Consider the following 15945-nt stretch of genomic DNA (forward strand, 5'->3'; position numbering starts at 1 on the left):
AGGGTTGGTTTAGATGCTTTTTCAAAGGTGTTAGACAAATAAGGATACCTAAACTTGTTCTGACTAGTCTGAGCAAATAATTCCTGATGGTGATCATTGCAGATTGATACTGAGTGGGTGTCATAGAGATTTAGCTTGTTAATGTTACGCAGGGCTCTTTGAACCTTTCATATTATACAATGTGAATCACCTAAAGCTTTTAGGAATTTTAGCTCTCCAGTTCGAAGTACATATAGCTCTTGCTTCCCATTGTGTGCTTAATTAAGGCATGTTAGATGTTATTGAAGATGCATTAGTGTATATAAGCTTTCCATCTGGGAGCTGTTCAGTGAGTGTAGTCATACATTTGTTCGCTTTGACATGGAGACAAGTGGTCTATAGATACAGTGATAAACGCAATATACTGTAAGACAGAAATGACATCAGGAACACTGATTTATATAACCTTCAATACTGACTGAATGGACAGAACATTTAACTAGAGAACATGATATTATTTGACAATGAATGTTAAGTATCTAGTGTATGGTAGGAGAACAGTAACTGGGAAGCTTAGCCATAAACAATACAATTGAGTAAGAGTAATTCATATTTTGAGATGGATCTGCTTTTGCAGTGTCAAAATGAGATAATTTTAGGCTCACGGAAACAGAGCATACATGATAAGCAGATGAAAATGTGGTATAGACAGTCTTAGAAATGTAGTTGAAACATACCCTGACAATCACCTAATCCAACCCCCTGCCAATTCAAGAAGTCTGCAGCTAAAGCATCCCTTGCAGATGGCCATCAATCAGTGGTTAGAGATTTAGACTCCGATCCCAGTTCAGCCTGGGTTACCATTATTTCTCAGAGTGTCCATCATCATATTCAATCTTAGTTCTGTGAAGGCTTTCCACAATTGTAGAAATGTTAAATTGTTAAGGTAGTCTGCATGTTCACAAATCTCCTTGAGTTTATGATATAAAGGTGCACATGGGGAAAAAAAGACAGTATTTTAATCCTTTTGTGTGACTACTTCTCTTATTCTTAAGTCAATAACATATAATTCTTTTGGTTCTCTATGCTTAGCATGCCCATTTCCAACCTGACCATGGCAGTTAAAGCATCTTTAGGTAGACCTAACAATGACTTCCAAAAATAATTCTGAGGGGGTTCTAAACTTGATATTTTTGATGGACTTGAAGTGCCCCAGATCCCATAGCAGAATTTGTGCCATTGTTTTGGTTTTATATATAATCAGGGCAGGGTTTACTAAATTGCCTCCTTTAGTGGCAGCAAACTTCAAAATTGCTTTTGCTGATCTATAAGATTGTACTTAGGGCGGAAAAATGAAATGCACAGATATAGGATGGGTGACACCTGGTTGAACGAGACTACGTGTGAAAGGTATCTGGGAGTCCAAGTAGACCACAAATTGAACATGAGTCAACAGTGCGATTTGGCAGCTAACAAGGCCAATGCAATTTTAGGCTGCATCAATAGAAGTATAGTGTCTAGATCAAGGGAAGTAATAGTGCCACTCTATTCTGCTCTAGTCAGGCCCCACCTGGAATATTGTGTCCAGTTCTGGGCACCCCTTCAAGAACTGGACACCACAATTTAAAAAGGATGTTGAGAAACTGTAGCGTGTCCAAAGGAGGGTGACTAAAATGATGAAGGGTCTGGAAACCATGCCCTATGAGGAATGACTTAGGGAGCTGGGGATGTTTAGCCTGGAGAAGAGAAGGTGAAGAGGTGATATGATAGGCCTCTTTAAATACTTGAAGAGATGTCATATTGAGGAGGGAGCAAGCTTGTTTTTTGCTGCTCCAGAGACTAGGACCCAGAGCAATGGATGCAAGCTCCAAGAACAGAGATTCCACCTCAACTTTAGAAGGAACTTCCTGACAGTAAGGGCTGTTCAACAGTGGAACACACTCCCTTGGAGTGTAGTGGAGTCTTCCTTAGAGGTTTTTAAACAGAGGCTGGATGGCCATCTGTCGGGGATGCTTTGATTGAGATTTCCTGCATGGAAGGGGATTGGACTGGATGGCCCTTGCGGTCTCTTCAAACTCTGATTTTATAATTCTATGGTTTAACATTTGTTTTTTCCAAGAAATTGTATCTGAGTAAACTAATTCTAAATATTTGAATGTTTTCACTTGTTTTATGATGTGTTCATCCAAATGCCAGATGTGCTTTTCGGGGTGCTTCCCAAATACCATAACCCGTGTTTTGTTATAATTTATTGTCAATTCATTTATCTTACAATATGATGAAAGCTTTGTAAGAAATCACCTTAAGCCCACCTCAGTTCTAGATACCAATACCAAATCATCTGCAGACATTAACAGTGAAAGTTTTAAATCAAGTTCAGCCTGGGTTACCATTATCTCTCAGAGTGATGTACTTCACAGCATTGTTGTGGATTTAAAACACATGAGGGAAGGAAGCATGTATAGTATACTGAGTTACATAGAAGAAAAGTGTAATAAAACGTAATAATGTTATTAAACAATGAAATAAGAGACTTAGGACATGACTGTAGGAATCTGCATGTACTGTTTAATGGCACTGTGGCAACCTCGTTGCTTAGATCCCTGCTTATTTTGGTGTGTGTGTTAATGAATCCCTAGTTATGTCTTGCACTACAAAATTTGGGAGTATCCAAACATTCCAGGTTTGCACAATTTTCAAAGGGAGAGATAGCTCGCTTTTATGGCTATGAAAGGGGTATAAATAATCTAAATAAATAATAATACAACATTAGCTTTCTTCCCAGCCTATTTAACAGAGTTTGTTTTCTCACTCAATGGCCTTTTCTTTCTCCAGTGGGAATTGATCCCAACAGTGCTGTCTTCCTGCCTAAAACTTAATGAATCTGTTGAGATTCTGAATATCTCACAGCTGCTGTATTTCTCTAGAAGACATGGCAAAAGAAACGTGTAACTATGCCCACATCTTGAAATTTGTGTTCCTGAAACTACTTTTTGTTTTTGGTTGAGTAATTCAGTAGGTGTTGATCTTTGCAGCTTACTAACATTGATGACTTGTGTACTTTTTTGTTATGGACCACTAGGAAAGCACTGACTGTTACGTTTGTTGTTCAAAATCAGTACATTAGTTTTGAAAAGCTTCAATGTGCTTTTGTTATCATTTCATAATTATAATTCATAAAAGCTGATGTGGATCAAAACCAAACATCTTGTCTTTATCAGATGTCCCTGAAAAGATCACAAGGAGAACCTCCTGCCAATGGTGTTCTCCTATGCTTAATGTTACAAGAAAATCTTCCTCTCATGACTGCTACTCATTGTTGTAGTACGACTAATTTATACATACATGCATGCATACTTACACACCCCAACCTTTTCCCAGTCCTGGGACTCAAGGTAGTTTACAGAGGTAAAACAAATACACGTAAAAGTCTTTTTATGATGGAACTCTAAATAGAGTTGAAAGCAATTTAAAAGCATACCCTTAAAAAATACAGACTATACACAATATTATTAAAAGTCCTTTCCTCATGAGCAGTCAGCTCCCAAGGATCTGTTAAACCAAAGGTATTTTCCTGCCTTTGGAAGGACACCATGAGGGCACCAGCCTTTCTTATCTAGAAAATGACTTCCAGGGCTTATAGCTTTAAATGTATCTATTCCCTGCTTTGAAACTGTCTGAAGATGGTGATTACCATCCCAACTTAAAGCAGTGAATTCCACAATTTAGCTAAGCTATGTGAAAACCTGTTTCCTTTTGGGTGCCCTAAATTTTCCACAATTCAGTGTCATTACATGGCACTGGATAATAATATTATGAGAGAGAGAGGGAAAAGGCCCTTTCTTTCCTCTTTCTCCACTATGCATACTTTTATATACCTCACTGATGTACTGTTCTTCCCCTGCTTATTTGACTTTCCCACTCTGTACTAAAACGCTACAAATAGTGTGAATGTCTCACTGCTGTAGCCTTCAACCTCTTCGTTTTTCTTTATATTTTTCGACCTTTTGGAACAGTTTTCAAAAGTAGGGCTTCCTTTGGATACCATTTATCTAGTCATAACTAGCCTATTGGATATGACTACTGATTAGGTCAATTGTTATTATTCCATGCTTACCCAAATTCCAGAATTCTTCTCACCACACATCAGGGCAATGGATCAATGTCACTAACTAATAATGGGTCAATGTCACTAACTTGTGAAGTAATATACCAACTTGACAAGTCAGTGGCATTGGCCCATTAGACAAATGGCACACATTTGTATATATTTTGCATTTTAATACTGTTATCAGCACCTCAGGTGGTAGCAATCAAGTCATGTACTCTGAGCTTGTAAGACCTCAGTTTGTAAGACTTAGTAGGGCTGTTAATAACAGGGTGTGTCAGAGATCTCTCATATAGGATGTTGCCATTAGTCAAAGTTGACAGCACACCACCCACTCACTGAAGGCTTCTTCTGTCTCACATTATTTTTTTCTTTGTACCCACATAGAGTTGTTCAACTTCATGGCAAAATACAGTTTCTGTTTATCATTTCATCTTTTATCCTACTATTTGGTCCTCTCTCTGTGTGTGTCTGTCCACATAGAACCACATAGCAGAGGGAAAATATCAGCAGCTCTTTAGTATAATTAAAGTATATCTCAAAGTGAGGAATGTCGTACCTGCCAAAATGTTTGGATTGCAGCTCCCATCAGCTCGAGGCAGCAGAGCCAGTTTAGAGTCCAAAACTCCAAGAGCGCCATAAGCTTCCTGCCTCTGATTACAATGGACTGTTCTGAAACTGAAATGCAACTAGATTCATTCATGTATTTTTCATTTTGTGATTGTTCATCATTGCTTAAATATGATTAACATGTTTTGCTTTGTGCCTTTGCTGACATTAAACTGTTTGTTTTAGAACCCGACTTGAAGAACTGCGAATGTTCTTGGAAAATGAGACGTGGGAGCTTTGTCCTGTTAAGTCAAGCTTCAGCATATTACAACTTCATGTAAGTTTTTGAAAGGAGGAATGGCCTTAGCTTATCTCATTAAAGTCAGCTTAGGTCAGTGAAACATTTGTTGACATCCCGAATTTCACTGTATGCTTGGGCTAGTTATTTATGCATTGTAATTCTTGTTGCTCACTTTTAAGCTTCTAGTCACGTAAATCCTTACAATAAAGTAATTAATTTAATCTATGTTGTGAAAGGCTTTCATTTTCAAACCACAGGATGTGTTGTCTGAGATAATTGGAACAATTTAGTTAAAATTATACAAGCATCAAATTATCCATTAAGTGTAGAGACTAAAAAAGAAAAATGTGAGAATGAAAGCTATGTTCATTAAAGGATGACTGCTGTGGTGCTTGTGAAGTACTCTAGGAAACTGATTATTACTTCATTATATGAATCAATATTTGGACTTCATGGCAAAGTCCATAAATTGTCTTCTTATTCATATTAATAGGAATTTAAGTTCATGGCACAGTCACGTTCCCCTTCGGTATCACCAAGCAAGCAGCCTACTTCAGAAATAGAAAGAACTATCACTCTGTTTGAGCAGTACTGTAATGGGGGGAATCCCTTTGAAATTCCAGCCAACAGCAAGGATGATGAGACTGAAGATGTCCTGGCTTCTAATGGGGTAAGGAAACACTTTTATAATACTAATATACTTTAGTGCCAGTTCATGAGACCCTGTGTGTTTGTTCTGTTTCTTTTTAGGAATTGACTGCAAGGAACTTTTTAAATGTGTCCTCTCTTCTTTTTATTTTCCAACTTTTACTAGATTTTTAAAGGGCTTTAATTCTATAGATTGTTTAATTGCATTTTAAATATAACTTTTAATAATGTTATTGTATTCTTTTAATCTGTATTTGTTTTAAATCTGTAAACCGCATGGAATTCAAATGTTGGGGGAAAGGCAGGATATAAATGACTTACTATTATCATTTTTAAAAAATCACTATTCCCCTTTGTATCATTTGCAGAACTGCCAGTGTTTCTGAAAGCTTTACAAGTCATATGCATCACCCAGGGAGAAGTAGGAAGGTGCAAATTTATTGTGTGGCAATTAGATTTCAATAACTTTTCTATAGTGATAAATCTGCTCATATGGTAGATATCAGTTTGTTCAGCTACCTGTGGTTCAGTAAAGAATTAACATGACATCTTAATCTGTATGTGGATTTTTGTATATAAATGCACATTGTGGAATCTGTTTATTTTACAATATTTATACCCCATTGTTTCATTCACTAGCCAGGGTCACTTAATATCAATAAACAAGTAAACTTATAAAACCAGAGCACAGCAGCAATATTATCACTACCAAACCACAGGAAGGTAATGATCTGATACTAATACCATCATTTGACACCGTTGATCACTTTCTCCTAATTGACATACTCTCTGACCTTGGGTTCTCAGACTCTGTTCTTGACTGGTTTAGATCTTACTTGTCTGGCAGATCTTTTGCAGTAGTTGCAGGTGGTCAGACTTCTTCTCCTGTTCCCTTATCTGTTGGAGTTCCCCAGGGCTCTGTTCTGGGTCCCCTTCTGTTTTCTCTCTACACACTGTCCTTAGGAAAACTCATTAGCTCTTTTGGTTTTTCCTACCATCTGTATGCCGATGACACCCAGCTGTATCTTTCCACCCCTGACCTTTCTCCAAGGCTTGAACAGCAAGTTTCGTCTTGCCTCACAGCTGTCTTGCAGTGGATGCGCCATCGGCGTTTGAAGCTCAACATGTTCAAAGACAGAGCTTCTTGTCTTTCCTTCTGAGCCCACCCTTCAATTCTCCTTTTCTGTCTCTGTGGACAACATTTCTGTTCAACCAGTCCAGCAAGTCCGCAGTCTTGGTTTTATCTTTGATTCTTCTCTGCCGTGTATCCCTCAGATCCAGACCATAGCCAAGGCTTGTAGATTCTTTTTGTACAATATTGCCAAAATCCGACCATATCTCTCCGCCTCTACTGCCAAGATCCTGGTCCATGCCCTAGTGATCTCACGACTGGATTACTGTAACGTCCTCCTGGCTGGGCTTCCTCTTTCTCACCTCCGTCCTTTAACCTCTGTCCAGCATTCAGCTGCACGCATTATCACTTCCACCCACCGCTCTGACCACATCTCTCCTTGTTGGCATCCCTTCACTGGCTCCCCCTCCCTTTCCGCATTCAGTATAAGCTCCTGCTGTCGACATTTAAAGCCCTCCATGGGCTGGCCCCTCCTTACTTATCAGACCTTCTTTCTCCTCACCTTCCCACTAGGGCCCTCCGCTCTGGTAGTCAAGGTCTACTGTCTCAGCCCAGGATTTCCTCTGCCCCATCCCAGATTCGCCCCTTTTCACTTGCTGCCCCTCACTCCTGGAACTTTCTTTCCCCACAAGCAAGAGCCATCACTTCTTTAACCAGCTTCAAAACGGAGTTGAAAACCATCCTGTTCAGAGAAGCCTTCCCAGGCATTGCATAATTGTCGCTTACTATTTGATGTTCTTTTGGTGCCTGTTTATCAAACCATTTCCTGTATTGCTACATACTGTATATGTATTATCCTACTTGAGAGTATGTATTTTACCTGGAAGAAGATTAACCATCCATTATGAAGCCTCGCCCTCCCTCCAGTCCATCTGCCTTGGTCCAGGCCTTGGAGGTAGAGAGGAACTGCTGGACCTCTTACCCTTTCCCTCCACCACTCCCTTCTCCTTCTGTGTCATGTCTTTTTAGATTGTAAGCCCGAGGGCAGGGAACCGTCTAACTAAAAATATTGTATGTACAGCGCTGTGTAAATTTACAGCGCTTCATAAATAAAGGTTAATAATTAATAATAATAATAATAATACATAAGCAGAAAAACTGCAGAGTTAGGTGGAGTTGTAAAGAATGATAAATGTTCCCGTGTACCCTTGAGAAAGTAAGGATCTTAACTTGCTGCTTAAAACCCAATAATGAAGGAACCAAGTACAGTAGGCTTACTTTGGGAGGCACCTCCATACTCTAAGGACTGCCATCATATCAGAGAAATCTGAATTTAATTGGGAGAAATCCTGAGAATGACTATAGAAAAGGAATTGTGTTTGTTTCAGCAATTGTTTTGTTTGATACTATTAGTTTTTAAATGCCTTTCCATCATTAGTTACCATCAGTCAAGAGTAGACTAATTGGAACTTGCATCCATCTATTTGTTTCTATTCATCATGTGTTTTGTAGACATTTGCTACCATCTCTTATGTTAATTGGAACAGGAAGACATCTTCCAAAAGCAAATATGTTGTTGTTTCTATCTCTTCTTCTTCTTTGTAATAGTATACTTGTTTATCTCTGGATGCAGATGACCATTTCATGCATCTGATGAAGTTAACTTCACAAAATGTATGCTGCAGTTAATGTACTAATCTTTCTCTGTGACTTTTAATATAATAGATTAGTAGAGTAGCTGCTCTATGATCTTCCATTCATTCATGGTGTGTTTTTGTGTGTTTGTGGCCTTTAAAGTTGTTGGTAGCTGAAGGACAAATGACCATCTGTTGTGTGTGCCTTAATATTGGGATATCTGTGTGTTGTAAAATTTCTGAGGAGGAATTTTTGTTGTTTGTTTATTTTTATGTTAATTTTATGCTACTGTTCTCCCATAAAGGGAGCCAAAGCAGCTTCCAAAGGGAATCACTTTAAATACTTTAATAAAGTTTTAAACACAATTTAAATCTCCCCATTATACAATGTAAAAATCATTTAAGAGACATACAAAAGGTTAAAAAAGAAAAAACAGATCTCAATTAAAACCTTCCCTGCTTTACAATTAAAAGTCTGCTTAAATAGAAATGTCTTTGCCTGCTAACGAAAGAAAAGCAGAGAGGAGGCCAGCTTAGCCTTCTGCAGAAGGGGATTCCGGAGGATGGGAGCAGCCACTGAGAAGACCTCATCCTTATGGTAATCCTAAGGCTATCACAAGGTTTTCTTAGTAAGATTTGTTCAGAGGGGATTAGTCTTTGCCTTCCTCCAAGGCTGAGAGAGTGTGACTTCTCCAAGTTCATCTAGTGGGTTTACATGGCAAAGTCATAATCCAGTATTCAAATAATTACACTATATACTCTTAGTTATGGTTGACCACTATGAAAGTTTGCCTTCCTGACAACATCTGAACTTGTTGTTGTGTGCCTTTGGGATTTCCTGTGGCTGAGAGTGTGTGACTTGCCCAAGGTCATCCTGTGGGTTTCCATGACTGAACAAGGAATCAAACCCTGGTCTCCAGAGCCCTAGTCCAGTGCACCACTACAAACCACTACATCATGCTGGCTGTCTTATTATAGCTTCATAAAAGCAAAAATATATTGGATATATCTGGATAATAGCAGAATGTAATCACTAGGGGGCAGAATGATCACATTTACAGGCGATTGGCTACATGGCATTTTCTAAGTGCTGATACCCTCTTTTTCAACCTTGTTTTGGACTACATAGACGGATAATACCGCACTGTGTTCTATTTATTGTAAAAATTGGCAGACTTGACTTTGGCAGGTCCACTCTTTTGCCTCATTTTTATTATTGCTTGCTGGTGTGCATCCCTATTTTCAGCATTTTGTGTTAATAAATCCCACTAAGTCTGACATGAAAATAAATTTGTGCTTGGTGATATTTTGGCTCCTGTGTAGCACTAACAATACAGAACATTCTGTGAGGGGGAAGTTGGAACACTAAAAACAATGAGTTATATGCATGTTTTTCTTAAGTCTGATTGGACAGTAGTTAGAATTGCGGACATTATAAATCGGTGTCATCAATCTTACATGTGGCAGTAATTTATTTCCAGGCCCTTCACTAGTATTTTAAATGGTAGTGATCTGAAATTTATTACCATTTAAGAGCATCTTATACTTACTTTATATATTTATATATAAGTCTAGAAATTTTAGTTAAAAAATTGACCCCCAAAACCTGAGTTGATTTATCCATGGATCAGTGTAAGTGATGCACTTTAACGCTTATTAAAAAAGGAACCAGTTGTGCCAGCTGGAATTTTGTAAATTGATTGGCATTGTTTTCCTTCCTTCGTTCTTTAGAGCCTTTCAGTTTTACCCTTGGCTTATATACGGGTCATATCAAAGTCCATAATTTTTGCACTAAAACCTACCCTCAACTTATACAAGAGGTTGCCTTTTAGTCAAGTATGTATGGTAGATCACAGTTTCAGTTGCCTTGTTTTTCTTGCTGAACAAAATCTGATGTTAAGAAGCGGTTCAATGTTTTAAAAAAATTGAGGAAAATACTCATTATTTTTTCCCTTATATTTCTAGTCTCTCATGTCGTTCAGGGTGGATAATGGTGGATTATTTTATAAACACCCACTGTAGACAGTATAGGAAACCCGGCCTTTCTACCCTCTCTTTTATAATAGATACCTAAGCCAGGTATATGTTGCTATTAAAACATCTATAATATTGTAGTTTGTGTTTGTATGTGTATGCATATACACACCCCCTACCTCTTTGCTTGTGAGCAGCACAAGCTTTCTTGACACCAGAGTGTTCTGTGTAGAGAGTTTAAATGTTGAGGCATTTTATGCACATTCTGGAGTTGTTGTGAAGACTCTGAAAGTGCCGGTGTTTTATTTTGATAGTATGAATCGGATGAACAAGAGAAGAGTGCCTATCAGGAGTATGACAGTGATAGCGACGTTCCTGAAGAACTGAAAAGAGACTATGTTGATGAGCAGACTGGAGATGCTCCCGTAAAAAGGTACCTTCATGCTTTGCATTTCATGAGGATGTTATTTTTCATGACATGTTTCAGCATAAATGCCTACTGTCAACTCATCCTTATTGACTCATCAAAAACTATAGAGCAACATTTTCCAAATGTTTCAAGGAGCTTTTTATTGCAAGATTTGTCACAGGCCTAGTATTCCAGTTAAGCAGCTGATTTGAGATACCAAGGAAAGGCTGCACATTTATTATTCTATTCGTGCATACTGTCAGGAAGGAGAAGAGATGTATCACTCAGGTGCTAGAATAATTCTGCCTTAGCAAAATGTCCTGGCCCAGCCCTAAGGAAACTATCCCTCATTGCATGTGCAGAGTGGAGTGTGGAAAACATGAGACTTATGTTCTAGGACTCTGTTTAAAGTGATATCCAGCCAGGTTTGTTATCTGTCTTTATTTTGTCAACCCTAATACAAACCCTTAAAGATATGAAACAAGCTTCTTCAGCTGCAGTTTCCATGGGAATATGACTAGAAAAGGCCAAGCTACTGTAAGGGAAGATTGTCCATCTTTTTTTTTCTCAACGAGGAACCTGATAAATGGTGTTTTCTTTGTGTGGTGTGGCATACATCTTTGCACTTACACCTAATGTATTTTCAATCCAGCATATCTCGAGAAACCCTGAGGAGCAGGAAACGATCAGATTATTGTCTCAGTAAAGTGAATGCTCCAATTCTGACCAACACTACCCTTAATGTCATCAGACTTGTTGGTAAGTGAAACTGTTTCTCAGCTACATGTTTAAAGCATACTGCCTTTTGTCTCATTCATAGATACCTATCTATGATTCTGTGTCTATCTATCAAATAAATATTAAATACAGTGGACCCTTGGTATCTGCTAGGGTTTGGTCCCAATAAATACAATTGCATAGTAAAATGGTGCCCCTTATATAAAAGGGCAAAATCAAGGTTTGCCTATGGGGATTCGTATATTTTTAAAGTATTTTCAAGCCGTGAATGCTTGAATCCGTGGGTAAAAAATCTGTGGATAAGGAGGGCTGACTGTAATCTTATTCTAAAGTTTGTAAAAGCAGTTCATACTAAGAACCTAGTATTCACATGTTTCAGTAGTTCTGAAAACAGATTTTCATTTTGTTTTAATAAAGGTAAAGGAGCTTTTTCCCTCTTAATGATACATGTAAGAGATAGTGGGCTTCACAGAAAATAAGAAAGGAGAGTGCAGAAGGGAATGAACTGTTGCTGGTAACTGAAAATTAGTGGTTTGGGCTCTTCCTAATTGAAAGATAATGCTTTGGATCCTACTTTCAATTCCAAGAAAAGTTTTCATGCCTCCCCTTTCCAGCAACCTGTATGCCTCCTCTCCAATATGCTTCCAAGGATTGGCTGAGCCTTGGTACTAGCACTGGAGGAGGCTGCAAATAGAGATTAGAGGTGGCTGTGTCCTCTCCCTCCATATTTAAATTAAAGGGTAACTTAACTTTGAGACCATTGAGGTCAAATGAATATATTTGATTTGGACTGAAGAAATATGGGCTTCTTCCTTGCTTGGCTATGAGTTTGAGTGTTGGATTTTTGTTGTTGTTGTCTTAGTGGAGCAGAAAACAGAATGCATTCATTCTTAGTCCTTCCAAAAATGAAAATAGCAAAGATTGTAAAGTCTTTTGTAAATCAAGAAAAGTGTTGTGTAAATGAAAAATAATTATATCCCATTCACCTGTGTGAGTGAGTCTCTTGTGGGAACAGAGATAAGACAGATAAATATATAAAATGAATGAGGGTCTGGTGTATAGCCAATGAAACATACTTTGTTGGGGACTATTCCCCCTGGAAACCCTCCCTGGAAACTCCCGTTATTACCCAAAGATGCAACCTCCTCCGTGTGATACCGTCCACTGCTGTTGAAGTCCTTAAATGTTTGTGGTCTTTTTATTACCTTGATAACTTATTCTTCCTACAAATTTTAGAAACATTAATTATTAGTGTCATTAGCTTAATCCATATAGTGTGGGCAAATTGATTTTCCTCTGGTGGACACAAGGGAACGTGGTTGAATAGTTTTAGGTGGATGCTCATTTCCATACATCTTCCTGTTCTTCCTGAGCTGTAACCCGAAACTTTCTTATGCTTAGCAAATATTTGCATTTATTAAGTCAGGCTAAATGTCATGAGCTGCTGTGATATCCCCTTCTGGGACATTGCTGTAATACATTAATAATTATTGCTCAATAGTTCTTGGCCAAATGCATATCATTCTCTGAGCTCTCAGTCTGTTGACACATCTTGTTTGTCTGACAAATTTGTAAAATTACCACCTAAAAATCTAAATAGGCTTGTTGGTTTTTTAAAGCACTTCACAAAATTTAGATGAACTTGTTATGATGTTGTTCAGATGTTTGTAGGCAAGAATGTTCTTTGGTTCCCCCCCCCTATTATTTTTTTAAGTTATCTCTATAAAGGCTACCCCTAGCTAGGTGGGTAGGCACATGGCAGAGCATTTTGCCCGATATTCCAGCTTAGTTGTGGATTTCTGGTATGTGTTCAGGAAATACATTGAGAATACATCACCTAAAAGACAGCTGACCAACTCTTGGCCTTCAGATCCAAACACTGAGTTAAATTTAGGTGACTCTGGGAATCCACACCACATTTTAATCACAGCATCATTAAAAGATTGCCCCTGGTTTCACTTTATAAGAAAAGACCACCCCCCCCCAATCCCTCAGTGGCGTATGAAAAAGTAGTTTCCCACTCATAAATGTTTTATTTGACTTCTGTATTTTATTTGTAATACAATTGGTCCTCCTTATAGGCGGGCTTGGCTTCCGTGGCTTTGAGCTTACGCAGAAGGCAAGCCCTGGCAGAAGTAATGGGGCACATACTCACACCGTGCACCCTGTGGGCCTTTGGTATCCACTGAGGATCCAGGTGGGTCTCTTGTTCCAGGAGCCCCCATGAATACCAACAACTATGGATGCTCAAGTTCCTTTAAATACAATGGATAGTAAAATGGTGTCCTTTATATAAAATGGCAAAATCAAGGTGTGTCATCAAGGTCTATCTATCTATCTATCTATCTATCTATCTACACACCATATATACTTGAGTATAAGTTGACCTCATGTATAAGTCGAGGGCAGGTTTTGGGGTCCAAATTATGGATTTTGATATGACCCATGGATAAGTCAAGGGTAAAACTTAAGGTCATGGAATGAAGTATGTAAAGGATGAAGCAAAGGAAAACAATGCCAAAGAACTTACAAAATTCCAGCAGGGATAACTATTTGTGCTTGTACTAAAGGCTGGATGGAAGGGGCCAGAGCTTTTAGGGTAGATTAAACTCTTGCTTTTCACCAGGGGATGGTTATATATGTGTGTGTGTGAGTGATAAGTCGACTCGGGTTGTTGGGGTCAATTTTTTAACCTAAATTTTATACATGAGTATATACAGTGTCACATAAATATACATACAGTTGGCCCTCCCCTTACGTGGGGGATCTGTTCCAGATCCCCCCACATAAGGGGAAATCTGCATATGCTTGCATCCCATTGGAAACAATGGGGCGAGAGCACACAGCGGCGTCAGCACCACAGGTGCACACATCGGTTTTTTTCTTGTCGTGCGGCTTCTACTTATGCCGGAATCCGTGTATAGTGCGCCTGTGTATGGCACAGTCTCTCTCTCTCTCTCTCTCTCTCTCTCTCTGTGTGTGTATACGTATACAGTATATTCAAGCTATGGGTGCTTAAATTTGTGCATAAAGAATCTGTGGATATGGAGAGCCAACTCATGCAAATTGAGACACTTGGTTTTTGCTAGTTATCCTGCCCACTTAAGCTTCCCAGTCTCCTGTGTTGCTATTCCTGGGGGTTGGGAACCATCAGGAACAGAATGGTTTAATAAATGGGAATAGGAATGATCAAACATCAGATGCCCCTGCTTGTATGAATGAAAGTGCTTTGTAATTTTCTGCTGAAGTACATATGTACCATTAGAAGGGAATCCCATAGTGCTAGATTTTGTCTCTTGTAACTTAAAACAATTAGACTTGATCCTACCCTCTAGGGCAATGGTCCCCAAATTGTGCTCTTTAAGAGATTTTGGACTTCAGCTCCTAGAAGCCATATTGGCCAATAGTCTGGGATTCTGCGAGCTGAAGTCCAAAATCCCTTAAAAAGCACAGTTTGGGGACTACCGCTCTAGGGTAACAGTGGACAAACCTGTACCCTCCTCTCTGTGACAACCATTTAGATATTTAAAAAGTGCAATGAAGTCATTCCTCAGTTTTCTTTTCAACAGGCTGAACGTGCCCAACTCCTTCAACTTTCCCATACCTCTTAACATTTTCCCAAAACTCACTCCAGTTTATATATGTCATTGCTGTGTTCCTTTGACTTATGGCAACTGTAAGACGACCCTATCATGGAGTCTTCTTGTCAGTATTTGTTCAGAGGGGGTTTGCTTTTGTCTTCCTCTGAGGACGACAGAGTATGACTTGCCGAAGGTCACCCTGTGGATTTCCATGGCCAAGTGTGGGTTAGAATCATAGATTCATAGAGTTAGAAGAGACAGCAAGGGCCATCCAGTCCAACCCCCTGTAAGAAATTTCAATCAAAGCATCCCTGACAGATGGCCATCCAGCCTCTGTTTAAAGACCTCTAAGAAAGGAGACTCCACTACACTCCGAGGGAGTTTATTCCACTGTCGAACAGCCCTTACTGCCAGGAAGTTCCTCCTAATGTTGAGGAGGAATCTCTGTTCCTGGAGCTTGCATCCATTGCTCCGGGTCCTTGTTTCTGGAGCAGCAGAAAAAAAGCTTGCTCCCTCCTCAATATGACATCCCTTCAAGTATTTAAAGAGGGCTATCATATCACCTCTTAACCTTCTGTTTTCCAGGCTAAACATCCACAGCTCCCTAAATCGTTCCTCATAGGGCATGGTTTTCAGACCCTTCGCCATTTTAGTCGCCCTCCTTTGGACACGCTCCAGTTTCTCAACATCCTTGTTAAATTGTGGTGCCCAGAACTGGACACAATATTCCAGGTGGGGCCTAACCAGAGTAGAATAGAGTGGTACTATTACTTTTCTTGATCTAGACACTATACTTCTATTGATGCAGCCTAAAATCACATTGGCTTTGTTAGCTGCCACATTGCACTGTTGAATCATGTTCAATTTGTGGTCTTGGACTCCCAGATACCTTTCACACGTAGTCTTGTTCAGCCAGGTGTCACCCATCCTATATCTGTTCATTGCATTTGTC

The 15945-nt window shown here is 39.1% G+C and overlaps 1 protein-coding gene across 2 annotated transcripts in view; it reads left to right on the plus strand.

The window, feature by feature from the left end:
- Positions 1 to 15945, plus strand: part of VPS50 (VPS50 subunit of EARP/GARPII complex) — a 68606-nt gene that overhangs the window by 40940 nt on the left and 11721 nt on the right. For both annotated transcript variants that reach the window (XM_042474789.1, XM_042474790.1), the window contains exons 17-20: positions 4883 to 4973; positions 5431 to 5607; positions 10580 to 10698; positions 11327 to 11433. In XM_042474789.1, coding sequence (XP_042330723.1) covers positions 4883 to 4973; positions 5431 to 5607; positions 10580 to 10698; positions 11327 to 11433 — 494 coding nt within the window. The remainder of the gene's footprint in view (positions 1 to 4882; positions 4974 to 5430; positions 5608 to 10579; positions 10699 to 11326; positions 11434 to 15945) is intronic.

This window comes from Sceloporus undulatus, chromosome 6, assembly GCF_019175285.1.
Source record: "Sceloporus undulatus isolate JIND9_A2432 ecotype Alabama chromosome 6, SceUnd_v1.1, whole genome shotgun sequence".
In the NCBI taxonomy this organism is placed as follows: Eukaryota; Metazoa; Chordata; class Lepidosauria; order Squamata; family Phrynosomatidae; genus Sceloporus; species Sceloporus undulatus.